This window comes from Aedes aegypti, chromosome 3 (genome assembly GCF_002204515.2).
Source record: "Aedes aegypti strain LVP_AGWG chromosome 3, AaegL5.0 Primary Assembly, whole genome shotgun sequence".
Taxonomy (NCBI): Eukaryota; Metazoa; Arthropoda; class Insecta; order Diptera; family Culicidae; genus Aedes; species Aedes aegypti.
The window spans coordinates 409681172-409699427 of NC_035109.1; the positions used below are offsets into that span (position 1 = coordinate 409681172).

At 35.8% G+C, this 18256-nt stretch overlaps 1 protein-coding gene across 1 annotated transcript; it reads left to right on the top strand.

The window, feature by feature from the left end:
- The first annotated feature begins 6987 nt into the window (after positions 1-6987).
- LOC5573211 (polyadenylate-binding protein) lies at positions 6988-17921 on the top strand. The gene is made up of 4 exons (XM_001654370.2): positions 6988-7169; positions 7230-7519; positions 14297-15763; positions 15820-17921. Exons 2-4 carry the CDS (start codon positions 7354-7356, stop codon positions 16071-16073), a joined length of 1887 nt encoding a protein of 628 aa, XP_001654420.1. The 5' UTR covers positions 6988-7169; positions 7230-7353; the 3' UTR covers positions 16074-17921.
- Positions 17922-18256: the final 335 nt, after the last annotated feature.

Genomic DNA, 18256 nt, shown 5'->3' on the forward strand with positions numbered 1-18256 from the left:
CTGTATGTGATTTTGCGTGTATCTCCTTAAGGATTACTTTTGAAATCCAGGAAATTAAATTCTTTGAAATTCTTGAAAATTGTTTTCGAAATACTATGGAAGATTTTACCATAAATCCTGATGCAATCCATTTGGATATTTAAAGAGGATTTTATCAAAAAATGTACGACTCTACTAGAAATTCTTCGAGAATTCCTCCGAAAATAACTCTAGATTTTTATCCGGAAATACTTCTGGTATTCTTATGAGAATGCCTCTGGTATTCTTCCAAAAATGACTTGAGATGCTTTCGGAAATCTTCAAGAAATTCCACTGAGATTTTTACGCCAATATCTTTGAAATACTCCTGGGACTCTTACAAAAATCCTGTTGGAGTTTTTTTTTCGGATATCTTTCTATTCTAAATTTTTCAATAAATTTTGCCGGGATTGTGCTGTAATCCAAAAATATGACTGTCATTCTTCCGGATATCATTCAAGAATTCCACCGGAAGTTTTCGTGAGATTCAACCGTAAATCGTTCTGGTATTTTTCAGAAATTCCATTGAGATTCTTAAAAATATCCTTCTGAAAAATTTTCTGAGAATTGTTTTGGGATTATAGAAGGTTTTCCAGAAGAATTCCAAGGCGATTCACAGAAACATCACTTCTGTATGAAGGATTATCGTTAATATCTGAAATAATCCCATGAGAATTCTAAATCCAAATTACAGTGATATTCAAAAGAATCCCAGAAGTTATTTCGCAAGAACCCCTGAAAGATTTAAAGGATATTCTCAGACATCCAGAAGATTTCATGAATATTTTCCAGAATAATTCCGATGTCCAGATGAACTGCAGAAAGATTCATGGAATAATTTCAAACGGGATTTTCGGAATCATTTGAAAGTAACTTTTAGAAGATCCTCAGAAAAAGAAATCAGTAATCAAAGTAATCGAAAAAATCTCATTATTTCAAGCAATGTTCGTTGGTTCATGTCGAAGGATCAACATGTTCGGCTTAACGAATCTTATTTTAAATATTGAATGACACCACATACAATTAAACTAGTATGTGATTACAATTCTGAATCACCGCAAAAAAATATTTAGAATCATAATCCTTCTGAGAGGGATGATGTGGTGGATGCACATTCTAATTAAAATTGTCGTTCAATTATGGCGATAAATTAAAATTGTTATTGTTCCATAAATACTTGTTTATTATAATTACTTGTAAATATTGATACAGCATATAAAAAGACATTGGTCCAGAAATTACTCCAGAATTCTATGGAATTTCCCTCCTGGGATTCTTCCTTAAATCACTTATGAATCCTTCAAAACCTCTCTAGGATTGTTCTGGAAATCTAAAGATTATTTCTGATTTTTCTCTAAGTTCTTTCAGAATACTCAGTTCTTCAGAATACTTACAGATATCCCTTTTGAACTCATCTAAAAAACATCGTTAGCATTCCGGTACTATATCTGAGATTCTTTCGGATATCCTTTGTGATTCTTCTGGACATCTTATTGGAATATTTGCATAAATCTGTATGTGAGTTTGCGTTTATCTCCTTAAGGATTACTTTTGAAATCCTGGAAATGAAATTCGAATCGAAATTCTCGAAGATTCTTTCGGAAATTCAATGGAAGATTCTAACAAAAATCCTGATGCAATTCTTCTGGATATTTTTAGAGGATTTTGCCAAAAAATGTAGTAGAGTCGTATACTACAAATTCGTCGAGAATTCCTCCGAAAATAACTCTGGCCTTTTTCCGGAAATACTTCTGGGATTATTATGAGAATACCTCTGGTATTCTTCCGGAAATCACCTGAGATGCTTTCGGAATCCCTTTAGAATACTTTCTCGGATGCTTCCGAAAATCTTTCTGAAATTATTCTAGAAATGCCACTGAGATTTTAACGTCCATATTCTTGAAATTTGTCTGGGACTCTTCCAAAAATCCTGTAGGAAATCTTCCAGATATCTTTCTAGCATTCTTTCGGGAAGCCTTCTGGGATACTTTCGAAAATCTTTCTGAGGATCCTTCAAATCCTTCTGTTAAGGATTCTTGCAGAAATTCTTCCCGAATTACCTCTAGACTCTGGGAGTTTCCTGAATTTTTCAAGAAAACTGTTATTATTTCGACTATCTCTCTAGGATTCTTTCGGAAATTCTTCTACAATACCCCCAGATTTCTTTCTGTTATCCTGCTGGAGGACTTCAAAACATCTTTCAAAGATTCTTCCAGAAATTTTGCTGGAATTTTTCAAGAAATTCTGCTGGGATTCTTCCGTAAAACCTGCCGAAATTCATCCGGAAATACGACTGGAATTCTGCTTGAATGATAAGCATTCAAGAATTCCACCGGAAGTTTTTGTGGGATTCAACCGTAAATTGTCCTGGTATTTTGTTTAAATACATTGAGATTCTTAGGGAAAAATATACAGGATTCTTAAAAATATCCTTCTGAAAATTCTTCTGGAAATTGCTTTGGAATTAAAGGAGGATTTCCGGAAGAATCCCAGGTCGATTTACAGAAGAACCACAGAGAAATCACTAAAATATTATCAGGGAGATTTCTAAAGGAATTATTTTAAGGATTCTCGTAAATTCCTGAAACAATCTCAGGAGAATTTCGAATGGATTTTGAATGTTTTTTTACAGTGATATCCAAAAGAATCCCAGAAGTTATTTCGCAAGAACCCCTGAAGATTCAATGAAAAGTCACAGACATCCAGACGATTTCATGAATATTTTCCAGAATAATTACGATGTCCAGAAGAGCTCCAGAAATATTTACGGAATAATTTCAAATGCAATTTCCAGAACCATTTAAAAGTCACTTTCAAAAGATGCTCAGAAAAAGAAATCAGTAATCAAAGAATCTCATAGGTATTTTTTTAAAGTCCCAGTGACTGTCCGGTAGTTTTCTTGGAGGATTTCCATTTGAAGTCAAGAGGGATTTTCAGAAAATTCTGCCAAGGATTTAATAAAATTTTCAAGGAAAATCAATGATAAATCACGAAAAAAAAATCAAAAACACTTCCTTATGAATTTCCAGAAGAATCACAGAGTTTTTTTTCTCAAAAATTCTTAGAAAAAAATTCTAAAGAACCACGAAGGAATTTTCGGAATAATTCTGGATATACAAAATTATCTTAGGCAGAAACAATAAAATCAATAGCAATAAATCTGTAAGAATATAGGAAGGATTTCTGTAAGAATATAAGGAGGATTTACAAACAATTACAGAGGAATTTTCGGATGATTTCCATAAATAAAGATTTAAAAAAATCCCCGTCATCTGGAAGATTCTTAGCAGGATTTTCGGAAGTATTCCACAGGGATTTCTGGGAGAATTCCATTGGGATTTACAAAAGAATTCCAGAGGAATTTCCGAAAGAATCCCAAGAATTTGCACGGAAGAAAGTGGAGTGAAATAATAGATTTTTTTGATTATAGTCTCAGGCGTCTTTCCGAGAGTATTCTAGAATAATAGGTATAATCTAAGACATTTTTCGGAAAGAATCTCAAAGGGATTTTGAAGAACTTTCAAAGAGTTTCACGGAAGAAATACTGAAGAATTACGAGGAAAATATCAGAATTTATATATTAATTTCGATTGGATTTCCAGAAGAAATCCCGAGAAATTTTGTGAGAATCCCCGAACCCAGATTTTTAAAATAGATTCCATTACACTGTAAAGCAATCATTAAATCATTTTCGGCAGAATTCCAGAATTTTACCGCAGAATTCCAGAATTTTACAGCAGAATCCTGAAAGGATTTCCATAATAACCCAAGATGGGTTTCTGGGATAGTCCAATAGGAAGTCCCAAGGAGGTTATTGGAAAAATCAGAGCGATCAAAGAAAAAACTACATATAATAATTTCAGAAGGGTTTCTGAAAGAATCTCATTGAATTTTCAAGATGTCCTCTAGCAACACAACTAATATATACTAATATTTACAACTCAATACTTAATTATAAATTGCGTTAAGGTGATTATAGAACAAAGCCACACCTCAAATTTTCAAAAGCACAAGACTTGAGAACCAAACAGCTCTCACCGTTGAAAATTTATCCCATTAGTCACCACCAGCAAGCAAGCAGATTGATTGGTTTTCAACGCAAACTGTTGTCAGATTCTCCAGTGTTGTGCCCTTGTTTGGCTTCGTTTTATAATCACCTTAAGCTGAGTGTACGCCATCCAGTTTGGGGGCGGATTGACGGTATCGAAGTGGATTAAAAACAATTATAGGAGAACGTGTGGAAAATACATATGAACTACGCAGAATACATCAGACCGATTTAGCATTGCTGCGCACTTCTAAAAGCATTTTATTTTTATTAAAATGTTTGATAATAGTAGAACGACAATGATCATCAGTTGATTTTCCGCTACTGATTTTTTTAAATCACAATTGTTATTTCTTTCCGTGCACGCGTTCGGGAAATGAATCTGGCCATGGTGCAACAACCGCGCTACATTCGATGAATCCTATGCGACAAAAATTGTCGGCGCTATCCGTCAAATTCGCTCACCAAAGCTATTTTGGTGACTTTAACATCACAGCTACTGACTGGTTGACCGGGATTGTATTAGAGGGAAAAAAATATGCACTCTATCTCAAAAACACACAGAATCCGGTAGTATTTTTTTCAAATAGGGTCCTAAAGCCCTGTCTCAATTTTAGTACCAAACGCTTAAGTTTAGGGCAGAAACACATGTTTACTCAATTTTTAATTGATTTTCATTGGTTTAAGTACAAAAAACTTTTTTTATGATTTTGTCACACCTTTTGGTTTAAACTCAAATGTTGGGTATATTTTGTTTTCCGTGTCCCTTCCGAAATGTCAGATAAGCCATTTTACGAGACAGTCGGTTGACGTTTTCTGGCGGGCCGCTCATTGTTATTGTTTTAAAAACTAGCATGATATGTGAATGGCGCTGGCAACGTTTTTGTTGATGATGACATTTTTGCATCTTTCTGGCTATTTTTTTACGCGGTTACATGTCTGATGTTACCAGTAAATAAAATAAATTCTTCCCTGCCTGCTGATTTTAATTTTACTGGGGAAGATTGAAACGCTCGTTGCACGCCATTAATGAATGAGCTCCTCCCAAATGTGGCGCTAGAAGAAACGTAAATAAATGGGCCCGCCAGCAAGTTTCAAAGCTGGTAAACAAACAAAAAACATATGATTTGTAACGTCTCATAAAATGGCTTATAGGAACAACCCCAGTGTTCAAACTATATGCCCTGTTGCATTTTTGTCGAAAAAGTGAATGTCAAACAAGATCACAAGTGTCAAGGTTCATATTCGAAACCATTTTTAAAATTGAAGTTTAAAAATGTTATAGCCGTTATTTGAGCTGGAAAACTAAATAGCTAGAAGCGCTAGAAGAAACGTAAATAAATGGGCCCGCCAGCAAGTTTCAAAGCTGGTAAACAAACAAAAAACATATGATTTGTAACGTCTCATAAAATGGCTTATAGGAACAACCCCAGTGTTCAAACTATATGCCCTGTTGCATTTTTGTCGAAAAAGTGAATGTCAAACAAGATCACAAGTGTCAAGGTTCATATTCGAAACCATTTTTAAAATTGAAGTTTAAAAATGTTATAGCCGTTATTTGAGCTGGAAAACTTGCTAAAGTAGTTGCAATAACATGCTCTTTCGTATTATTAAATAAAAACAAGAATTCATTAAACATTTTAGGACCCAATTGGGTGATATTTCTGTATGCGTTTTGATGAAACTGGAAAGCGTGTGCAACTTTCTTTGAGGAAAACAAAAACAAATTGTGTATGACGAGCGTATGCTGGTCTTCAGGCGTTCAAATGTCACTAAGCTCTATAAACAAATTCCCCGTTGGTTTCCAATGGATTTTAGATCGCGATCACAGGTTATGCGAGATTTGTTCTTGTTGTTAATACGTCTGTTTTTGTTTGGATTTTTAAACCAATATTTCTCCGTGTAGGTAGTTCTGAGTAGGATTTTTCTAGAGTGCCAAATCACTGTTGCCAACCGTAATCCAAAATTCCGTACTTCCGTTGGCAGCTGTCATAATGTGCGCTCTCTTTCATGCATGCTGTTAGATTACAGAGTTGCCATTACAAATAAATATTATTTTCGTTGGATTATTGTTTAAATAAAAAATACTTCGACTAATCAGCTTGACGAAATCACTTCGGAGATCATACGTCGATGATGTGATGCAAACCCGCAATTTAATTCGCATTTTCGCACTTACAAAGTCGCACTTCGCAGTCCAGCAGTGAAAGAAATACACATAGGAGAAACTCGAAAATGACTACATTTGACGTGATATATCGTGTGCTATTCTCAAGAAGATGTCTCTGTCAGACGGCTAAGGGCCCATTCACAAATTTCATAACGCTGAAGGGAGTGGGTGGGTGTCCTTGAGATGTTACAGGTCATAAAAAATGTAGAATGTTCATACAAAAAGCGTTATGAAGGAGTAGGTAGGTGTCGAAAAAGGTCATCTTCAGCTTTATGAAATTTGTGCATGAGCCCTAAGTTACGAGTCAATCTTGTAATTAGTTGTTTTTATCCGTCATTAGTTGCTTCTTTCCGTTTTATTTCATCATGTTTTAGAAATATAAATATTAGTGGTAGAACGCTAATGGCGCTGTTCTTACAAAACTGAATTACTTCATTACCACCTTTAACTGTATCTTTTCATTGTTTGTTCGATTTATTTGACACTTTGAAGACCGGTACTCAAGCTGTCAGCGCGTGGCAAACTAGATGTTGGTAACACGAACAGTAGCGACATTAGCATTCTTAGGTTAATGCTTCTACTATTTTAGATCGCTCTGATAGTTGGCTCAATACATTTGATATATACCGCTTATTCGTATATTATGAAAATGAAATTTCCGAAATGCCACCTTATGCAGAATTTTTAAAAAGAGCCCCGCTTGGCAACACTGATAGAAACCTTTGCAAGTTGGCTGGCAGTTTGCTACTGCTCAGTCCAGTCATCAGAAGAGAGTTGTCGCTGACGTTGTGAGGTTGTGCTTCTCTTTAGAAGATCGCACAACCATTCACATTTTTGTGCAAAAAAAATAATTAGAAAAATCACAAAAAAAAATTAAAAAACAAGAAAACCCCAAAAAAATCGAAAAAAGTGAAAAAGCTAAGCAAATTGCAAGTGTGTAATCATCATTAAATTTTGTTCGTTTACTGGAATAAAATAAACTTTCATCGACAGGAAAAACTAGCTACGTGTGCGAAGGACTGGAAATATTTTAATTTTCAATCGGTGAAGTGGCAAGGCGAGAAGTGAAAGTGTGTTGGATCAAAAGCGTATAAACCCAGGTGGTCCCAACTATCAAATGGCGTCATTATATGTAGGTGATCTCCACGCAGACATCACAGAGGCAATTCTGTTCGAGAAATTCTCATCGGCTGGCCCGGTTCTTTCCATCCGTGTCTGTCGTGACGTGGTCACTCGTCGTTCCCTCGGATATGCGTACGTTAACTTCCAGCAGCCAGCGGACGGTAAGTCATTTTCGTTACACGTGTTATTTTACATTTCGATAGTGTATCAACAAGGGATAGAAAAAATCAGTCCGCCATATTGTAATTCTAGCTCTTTTCATCTTGGAGCTGCACGTAAAATACGGTTGAGGCAAAAATGACAACCTAAGATTGTCACACGATTATTTCAAATCATTGATAAATGAGTAAAATTCAAGCGTAACATTTGAGAAGAGCTTATCTTCAAAAGGGATTTTTTTTTTCAAATGAAATTTTGTTTTTAGGTTGAACATTTTTTAATATTCTTCGCCTAAGGTGGTGTGAATTATAAGTTTTGTGATTCTCAGGTCACACCTGTTTCGATTATTTCTATTTAGGGTAATGGGCTAAAGTTGACTCTTTGAGATCAGCGACACGAATTTTCTTAACAAATTTACGTTTATAATCGTTTTGAAAATATTGAAAAACGTCGAACATTACTACCCATTAGCAAAAATGCTAAGTACCTCATAACTTAAACCATTTCAAGCAAAATAAAACAGACAATATTTCAGATTTTTAGTACGTAGGTAATAGTTATTTATTGAGGATGAGGCGGCATCCATAAATTACGTAATGCTCTCTCTCTACTCCCCGTTCAAGTGTTATGGTTCATACAAGAAGTTTAAAATTTTTAGACAAAAAGCGTTACGGATGGGGGGAGGGGGTCAAAAATTTCCAATTTTAGCGTTACGTAATAAATGGACGCTGCCTAAGGAGATTTAAAATTTTGCAATGAAAGTCTATACCTTATGATGTTTTTACATTTTCCCTTTATGGGAAGTATTCACATCTCGATGCGTGGGAAATTTCTTGCAGTACGCAGTTGAAAAGAAAATTTCATTGATAAGCGGTTTCTTCACCACCGCTTAGGCCTTAAACCTGGTTTAATCGTATGGGTAAACGTGGTTTACGGCTTAAGCGAAGTTGAAGAAATTGGCCCTTAATGTCAATAGGTCTTTTCATGTGACAGGTCCGTCTATGCATTTGTTTACATCGGTGAAGGACCAGTGCAAACACGAGGCTGTCATTTCCATAGAAGAACTGTCAAAGAGCTTCCCGATCAGCTGATTTGGAACGTCTTGTAATAGGCCTATTAAAATGGGGCTCACTGTAGAAAATTTGTTGACTACTTTCCGCAGAAATTTTTATTTTTCTTACGCTGAACAGCATACCTACAGTGGCCCAATTACATATTCTTACGGGACACTGTTTTTACATCAAGTTGACTATTGAACTATTGAATGATGTATTGAGTTAAAAATACTTTATCCGTTTTGAAGGACATAGGTATCATCTATTAACGTTCAACGCTCACTCATCGTAATCATCGAATCTGCGAAAGCAGTTTTTCTGTTCAAAACTAAAAATTTTTCGATGAAAATGTGTTCACTGTGTTTCGGTTGTAGAATAAACTACAGTGAACACATTTTCCTGTAAATTTTCTTAATTTTGAACGAAAAAAACTGCTTCTGAAAATTCTGAAATGAATGATAGATCCTACCCCCTTAATTGCCAATTATAAAATGTTTTCATTTACATTAATCATTTGATTGATGGAAAAGTATTGAATTTGTGTCTAAAATACACCCAATTCCATATTCGTACACCTATTAAAATTCAAACATACAACATTCGAAATTTAATTTGAATGCTCTATTTGATTACTCGAGTCCTTAATTAGGTTGTTCAGATGTAGTAAAGTACATTTGTACAATTTATAAGCGGACATATATGAAACTTACGTAAAATTATGAGAAATACCTGGTTTTCAATTATTTTTGCTACAAAGTCCAATAATTAGAACAATAACGTAACGTTCATTTTTGTTGTTGGATCCATTCTATGAATTATATTCGTGGGCACTAAAAACGTTTTGGTTGAAATGTATTCAATTTACAGGAATCATAAGCTATTTTTATTTCTTTTTAATTTAGAAAATTGATATGTCATTATTTCAAAACACTTCTAAAATATGTTTATTCAATGTAAACCAAATTTTCGTTCTAAACAACAGGTAAAGGTAAATTTTGAGCTTTTCTATACTTAAACAAAATTGAACAACGAACTTTGTTTTACAATAATCTACCCTACACTACGCTGAACATACCTCGATATAATTGACGTTATCTCTATTGAATTCATATTCAAATTATACTCAAAATAGGAAACTATTTTGCAGTTTATTGATTTTGTAATAAAAATACAAAAGACTTGAATGAGCAGAGAGCATTCACATACTTTTTTTCTAGAGTATATCCTGTTGGTTTCATCATTTCAAATAACGTATGTGTTGCGATCACGGCAATAATATTTATTCTATCAATCTCTGTGATAATGTTTGGTAGAAAAATGTAAAATAAAATTAACAACTAGGCAATGTTTGGATAGAAACATCAACACTATGGATTATGTGTATCCATTTAAGAGCCGTACTGAGAGAAATACACTAAAATTTTGTTACAAATGTAATATTAACCAAGGTTTTTCAAGTATACGATGCCGATATTCACTTGTAACTACTCTAAAACTGATTATAGGGTGTTGACACTTCTTCAGTATTTTTTTTCTATCTTTATTAACGAGATTTTTAGCCCTGAGCTAGTTCATCTCGGGACCAACGGCTTTACTTCCCTTCCGAAGGAAGTCGTCACTGAAATTCACTATCGTCACTATCTCGGGGATGGGATTCGATCCCAGGTCCTCGGCCTGAGAGGCGTGTGTTCTAACCACTACACCAGGTCCGCCCCCACACTTCTTCAGTATCTGCAGAAACAGTTCTTAAGAAAGTTTCTTGAAAAAATGTACATTTTTGTTCGACTTACTGGTTTTGTTTAGCAAACCAACATTGAAAAAGAAGAATTTTCCTTAAATTTACTTAAGTTTAAAATATGTCCGTTTATAAATTGTAAAATTGTACTCTACTGCAAATGAACAACGCAATGCAGAACTTGAGCAATCATCTAGCCAATTGAAAATTAGTATTGAATGTTGTATGTTTGATTTTTGTTAGGTGTACGAATATGGAATTTGGTCAATTATAGACACAAACTGAATACTTTCCCATTATTCCTAAGATTTAAGCAAATGAATGCAATTTATGATTACCTAAAAATAGATGACACCTATGGCCTCCGTCATTGATAAAATATATCGAAGTCCATAGACCATTTAATAGTTTTATACCATCTTGATATGAGAATAGTGCGTCGTACGAAAATGAGTTTGAGTCACTGTAGCCAGTCTTGGGAACTGTGACCACAATTCACCACAGTTCATCGATTCTGCCATTCAACCAAAACACAAAGCAGCAGCAGCATCAATACCATCAGGCGTTGCGCTGCCAACGGTTCACACACTGCTTGACTGTTTTTCTCTCCACTATGACCGTTTTCGGGCAGCCATTCCAAGGTGAATGATTGAAAAAAGTGTTAAATCATTCAATCGCTAACATTTCGCTAGTGTTTTCAACTAATTGAAATCTATTAGCTCTAACAGAAAGAGCACAATCATTCCGTTGCGATACATATAAACAAGTTCAATTTCATGCTACCTTTATCGAGCAAAAATGCAAAACCCCGTAAACCGCAAAAATCGTGTCACCACTGTGCTCGAGTCATTTCGCATTCGGGGTTGAAAAACGTTAGGAAGAAGAAGATTACAGTTTTGAAGAGTCGTGACATTTTTTGGTTTTGAACGGTCATGGTTTGCTTTGGATTTTGATGGTCGTGTAGAAAGATGTAAATGTAGAGGCGGTAAATGTTTGCTCCAGTACTTTTCTCATCACTGACTGTAGCTTTACCGTGTACCTTCATAGACCTCTTCAAGAGATATTTCAAATCGGCCAGTTCAAGCGTGTGTTTCAAATCAGAAGAACTGTTCTTCTATGGAGATGACAGTCCCGTGTTTGCACCGGCCCTCCAATGATGTAAACAAATCTGGACAAACATTTCAAAAGGGCACATCGATATTGGTAATCTTTGGCTTTGTAAGATGCTGTTGAGCCCAATTCAACTCGATAACGCTCACCAATGCCACTATCAGGAAGAGCTATCACCAATCTTTCTGATAGTGGTGTTAGTTTGCGTGGGCGTGCTATAAAGGGCTCAAAGGCAACGTTTCTGAAAAAAAGATTCAAGATCTCTTGGAACCTTTTCAAATGTTTGTCCAGAAATGCTTGAGACAGATCTGTCACATGAAAAGGCCCATTGTCCATTGCACAGTGACGTCATCGTAAAATTTCTCTCTCTCACTTGATATATATGAAAATACCAGGCTCGATTGGCTTGTCAGATGAATCGGGCCCGGGACATCCTGCTTACTGCGAATCGCTGCAGTTAATTTAGGGCATGTCCATAGCCTGGAAAATACGGTGCCTGTACCTGTCAACTTTGACAGGTACTGGCACCGTTGTTTTAAAATTTTGTTAAACAGCGAAAGAGAAATTTTCACCGTGAAATGAACTATTGCATTGGGGCTCATTCACAAATTTCATAACGCTGAGCACCTCCTGGTAAGTGTCCTTAAGATGTTACAGCTCATACAAAACCTGAAAAATATTCATACAAATTGCGTTAAAAGGGGGTGGGTGGGTGTCAAAATTGGTTATTTTTGGCGTTATGAAATTTGCGAATAAACCCTTGCATGTGCCCAATGACGTTTGAACAATTTTTAATTTGAACGATGTGTAAATTAGCTGGAGTCAGATTAAAAGCGGTCAAACCAACGGGGGTACCCGGTAGGGTAACGGTCGTATTTTGGACTCCCTAAGGAAGAAATTTTGGGTTTTTGTCCACAATTCTCGAAGACTTATTCAAACAGACTCAAGTCAGAAAAGTTAATAAACTTACTTTATCAATCCTACGTGTTTCGCAGACGAAATTCTACACGTTTCGCTCTAAACCAACTCGATTTTTCACCTTTAGAACGTTTTTTCCGGATTTACAAAACGACGAAAGTAAGATTCTTCACTTTCGCAACCTAACCACTACTTTCGTCGCTCCGTTGTGTGGGAGACAAAGTGTCTTAACCACGAATCAAAACAAAACACTACTTGAGTCGATTTTACACTGGTACAAAAACGTCGTAAGTAACTGATTGAAACGGCTTATCATTTTATCATACAATTTTTGTGGAAAATGATTGGAACTATCTAGTGTTTTAACGCGAGCTGATTGCATGCAAAATTTAAGCGATGTACACGGTAAAAAAAAAGTTAAAAACGGGGATTCATTTTAAAACAGTTTTAGAAGAAAGGTTGTGATACTTCTTAATTAACTTTCTCAAAACCGTATGTTAGTTACTTACGTCGATTTGAAAAAGTAATCGAGAATTCTCGATTACTTTTTCAAATCGACGTAAGTAACTTTCAAAAGGTTTTGAGAAAATCAATTAGGGCGAACCACAACCTGTCGTCTAAAACTGTTTTAAAATGAATCGCCTTTTTACCATTTTTGGCGTGTATATCGCTTAAATTTTGCATACAATTAGCTCGTGTTCAAAAACTTAGTAGTTTCTCTTATTTCCCACAAAAAATATGACAAAATGGTAAGCCGTTTGAAAGTGAAACTGAATTCAGTTACTTGCAACGTTTTGTACCAGTGTAAAATCGATTCAAGTACACTGAAATAAATCCTCATATCGTAGATATTTGTGTCACACATAGATATTTGCTATTTGTATCATACACCCGATTCTGTTTTTGCACGGATTTTTTTTACACGGCCGTGCAAAAACAAGTTTCCATACATTTTTTTCCGCCAAAACCTTAGTTTTGCATGAAACGTCGAGAAATGGTGTTACTTTTTTGCACGGTTTTTGAAATTTTGAACTGAAAACTTTTTTTGCGCGGTACGACGCACCCCCGTGCAAAAACAGAATCGGGTGTACATGGTACCGGATACCTCCGTTGATCACCACATTTAATCTGAACACTTTTTAATTTGTATCCCGCTAATTTACACATCGTTCAGATTAAAAATGGTTCGAACGTCAGTTAGCTCATGGAACGTTGTAAAGTGGAATAGAATGCTGTGGAACGGGACGCAGAATCAAAACAAAACAGTGGAAGAGGTTACCAGAAACACGTTTCTAGGGTGACTAGATGTTCAAATTAAAAATGAACCCCGATGGTTTGCATTAACGGGGGTGTACGGTAATTATGTGTCAGATACATAATTAAGGTTCATTTCATTTATATTTGATTTATGTGTCAGTACAAATGGTTGGTCTAAAACTAATTTATAAATTTTATGGGAATAATTCATGAGTTGAATGATTGTCACAATTTGTAACTTTTTGTTAGGGACTAAGAAAGGTTAAAGAACTCTAGTGGAATTAAATGATACAGTAGGTACTTAATTCGATTTTTAATTTATTTAAAATTCATTAATCTTATCTAATTATATTTTATTTATATATCTATCTCTCTATCTATCTATATAAATAAAAATGGAATGGAGTTTGTATGTCACGAAATGGCTCAATAGATTTGAATGATTCTTTCTCCGCTTTGTTCGTCAAGGGTTCCGAAGTATTTGTGTGAATAAAAATCCCAGAATATTCACCGGGAAAGTCGGAAAACCGAGTGTGAACGGAACTGTCATTTTGTATGGGACGATCTGTTGCGTTTTTCAACAGCCTACTTGATGGCAAGACGAAGTTTTCCAGAATCACTAGTTTTCGAATAAAAACTAATTGATTTCTAAAAGGTTCTCAGATTGAAATTTGCATTGAATTTTCTTTTTTTTTCTATTTCAGCTGAGCGTGCGTTGGATACCATGAATTTCGATTTGATCAAAGGACGCCCAATTCGCATCATGTGGTCGCAGCGTGATCCTTCCCTTCGTAAATCCGGTGTTGGCAACGTGTTCATCAAAAACCTGGATAAGAACATCGATAACAAGGCAATGTACGACACGTTCTCCGCGTTTGGCAACATTCTCAGCTGTAAGGTCGCTCAGGACGAGAAAGGTAATTCAAAGGGATACGGATTTGTTCATTTTGAAACCGAAGAATCAGCTAACACTTCGATCGAAAAAGTCAACGGTATGTTGCTCAACGGCAAAAAGGTTTACGTTGGCCGCTTCATCCCACGCAAGGAGCGTGAGAAGGAGTTGGGAGAGAAGGCTAAGCTTTTCACTAACGTGTATGTCAAGAACTTTGGGGATGAGTTGAATGATGAAACCCTGAAAGAGATGTTTGAAAAATACGGAACGATCACCAGCCATCGGGTTATGATTAAGGATGGTAAGAGTCGTGGTTTCGGTTTCGTCGCTTTCGAAAATCCTGAATCGGCAGAACATGCTGTCCAAGAATTGAACGGAAAGGAACTCGGAGAGGGTAAAATTTTGTATGTTGGACGCGCTCAGAAGAAGAATGAACGTCAAATGGAACTGAAGCGTCGTTTTGAACAACTGAAGATGGAACGTCTAACTCGTTACCAAGGAGTCAATCTGTATGTCAAAAACTTGGATGATTCTATTGACGATGAGCGTCTACGTAAGGAGTTCTCTCCTTTCGGTACTATAACATCTGCCAAAGTGATGTTAGAAGAAGGGCGTTCAAAGGGCTTCGGTTTCGTTTGTTTCTCAGCAGCAGAGGAAGCTACAAAAGCTGTTACTGAGATGAATGGACGAATCGTTGGAAGCAAACCGCTATATGTTGCCCTTGCACAGCGCAAGGAAGATCGCAAAGCACATTTAGCTTCGCAGTACATGCAACGTATGGCCAATATGCGTATGCAACATATGGGACAAATCTTCCAACCGGGTGGTAATGGTGGATATTATGTACCAACACTTCCACAGCCACAAAGATTCTTTTCGAAGCAGGTCAGCCAAATCCGTACTACTCCAGGATGGTTCCGCGCCAATACGAATCAAAATGCAGTTGCAGCAAATGCAGCGGGAGGTGCTTATCCAGCTATGGCTGCTGCCACTGCTGGTAATCAATACCGCCAAGCAGCAAACGTCCGTGCAAATCAACCAGCTCCGAATGCTCAAGCAGCTCAAGCTGCTAATGCTGCAGCTATGCGTAACTCTGCTCGTCCAATCACTGGTCAGCAGGCTGGCGGCAATATGCAAGCGCGTCCTGTTGCTCCTCAGATGGCTGCAAATCAAGCTCGAGCTGCAAACTACAAGTACACACAGAACATGCGCAATCCGCCTGCCCAAGCTGTTCCTATGGCAGCTCAACCTGTTGCCCAACAAGCTGTCCACGTAAAAGGTAAAATGAATGTTAGTTTTGTTGGGGAAAATTTATAATATATTTTTTTTTCTTAGGACAAGAACCACTCACGGCCTCTATGCTGGCAGCTGCACAACCCGCTGAACAAAAGCAGATGTTGGGAGAACGTCTGTTCCCGTTAATCGAGCCATTGTATCCAACGATTGCTGGTAAAATTACCGGCATGTTGTTGGAGATCGACAACTCGGAGTTGGTCCATATGTTGGAGCATAGCGAATCGCTGAAGGCTAAGGTCGATGAAGCCGTTGCCGTACTGCACGCTCATCAGCAGAAAACTCAACAGCAGTAAGTGCATTAGATCCTGCTAGGTGCACAATTACTGAACCTAATAAGAGCAAGCACGTCAAATATTACTTTGAATATTCTCTCGTATAGAACTTTCCGGAAAAAATCAATTTTACTCTTCGACAATGAAACTTAGAAAATGAAAAATGGTCAACTTGAAATAGAGGCGATGGCCTGTTAATTGTTTACAAACAGATTGACATTGAAAATGTATTTCGGTGAAATGATACTTCCTATTCAATTCAATATATTAAATTTCGCCTTTTGAGCCAATTTTGTATCTGCGTTCCTACAGTTGGCCATCTGCCTGAACCGTAATTGAATCATTTCAATGGATAATAAAATAAACATTCGTTTTTTTCGCACTGAGAACAATTTTGCCTTCAATTAACAACAGTAGCTTGTATGCTTAAGCATACTAATTGAGCTTTCCAGCTTAGTTATAATGTCTTCTGAATCATATTTTTTTCGGTTTTGGTAACAAAATAATCAAGTGAACTATATAATAAAAATAATAATTAAAAAAAAACAAAAAAATAGAAAATATTCATAAAATAATAAAAAGAAACATAATTATAAAAATACATGTATGCAGAAAATATACAAAAAAACAGTAAAATTTTTGTTAGCTTTTGGTAGTACATTGCGATGCATATGTTTTCGCGTGTACTTCTTGCGATAAATAGATGTGCATTCGTACTACTGAAGCAATACTTACATGAAACAAAAAATTAGAAATACAATTATGTTTGAATATAAAAAATGAAAAAAAAAAATCAATAGAGAGGGCTGCAGACACAAACAAAAAAGAAACATACGACACACATTTTATGATCACAACAGATGCGACAGTCTTCAGAAAAAATAACAGTGAACAAGAAAAAAAAACATCTGAAAATCACAAAAAAACTGCAAAAATACAAAAGAAAAAAATGAAAAATGTACGATCAATAAATAAACTTAGATCGGAGTTAAAAACAATTAGATACTGTCATAATTCAATACGCATTTCGTTAATGTGCTAATCACGATCTTAAAAAATGCGGTGAATACGTTAATTTTTTTCTTTCAGATGGCTGTTCAGCTAGCCTAATCAAACATGGATGATTAAATACTAACATATTTCATGTAATGCCGTGTGAGTCAATATCTTTCGATCACGACGTATCTTTGTTTTCACTAAGATTCTGAATAGATACATAAATAGCGAATGAAACACAATATATGGCATGTAACTCAACATCTGTCTTCGCTATATGTGTAATGTAAAATTATTTACATTTAAAACGTGGATTACAATCGGGAACATTTGGCTAAAGCGACAAGTCATCATCTAAATATTTAAACTTAGCTCAATGGTTTGAAAGTAATATGCAGTTTAATATTTTTTTTATTGTTGGTCATTTGACTATGCACCACAAAACAACACTATCAAAAACTGAATGCCGCACCTAATCAGACAGTCGTTTATTTTTTCCCTCTCTTTGAAAATTGTGTGCATGTCAACGTTGAATAGTTATGTCTACTTAGTATACAATTAAAACCGTTCTTTCTTATGACAATGCCTGTTTGAGCAACACGTTGAATAAAAGTTTCAAAACACTGACATGGAAATGGAAACAAAACACAAGGCATACAATTAACTATCGATTAATGCGGTGCAGAATCCTATATAACATCTTTGATTCCCATCTTGATAGTTTTGCGCTATTTGACACGTTGAAGAATATCTACATATAATATTGGAAGAAAATATTGTAGCATATGCGTATAAATAGTATAAATTATAATACAAGCATTCTTAATTTTCAGTTTTACGTTTGGCAAAATTCAATAAACTTCACTTTCGTAACTATTGTATTTGCTTTCTACTATATTATCCAACTCCCTGACCCTGGCTTTTCTTCGGCATATCTATCGCTAGGGTGATTCATTTGTTTAAGTTACACCCCACAAATTTGTACCTTTGGAACCCAGAAACTACTGTAAAGATGTCAGCGGAATGTGTCGAGTCTCAAAGAGCTTAATGAAGGCAGGATCCGTCAATTTGAGAATTATACAAAGTAGTTTTTTCGTTTAAAATCATGAATGTGTGTTCACTCTATTCTATTCTCCAACCGAAACACAGTGAACACATTTTCGTCGGATAAATTTCAATTTTGAACAGGGAAAACTGCTGTTGAAGTT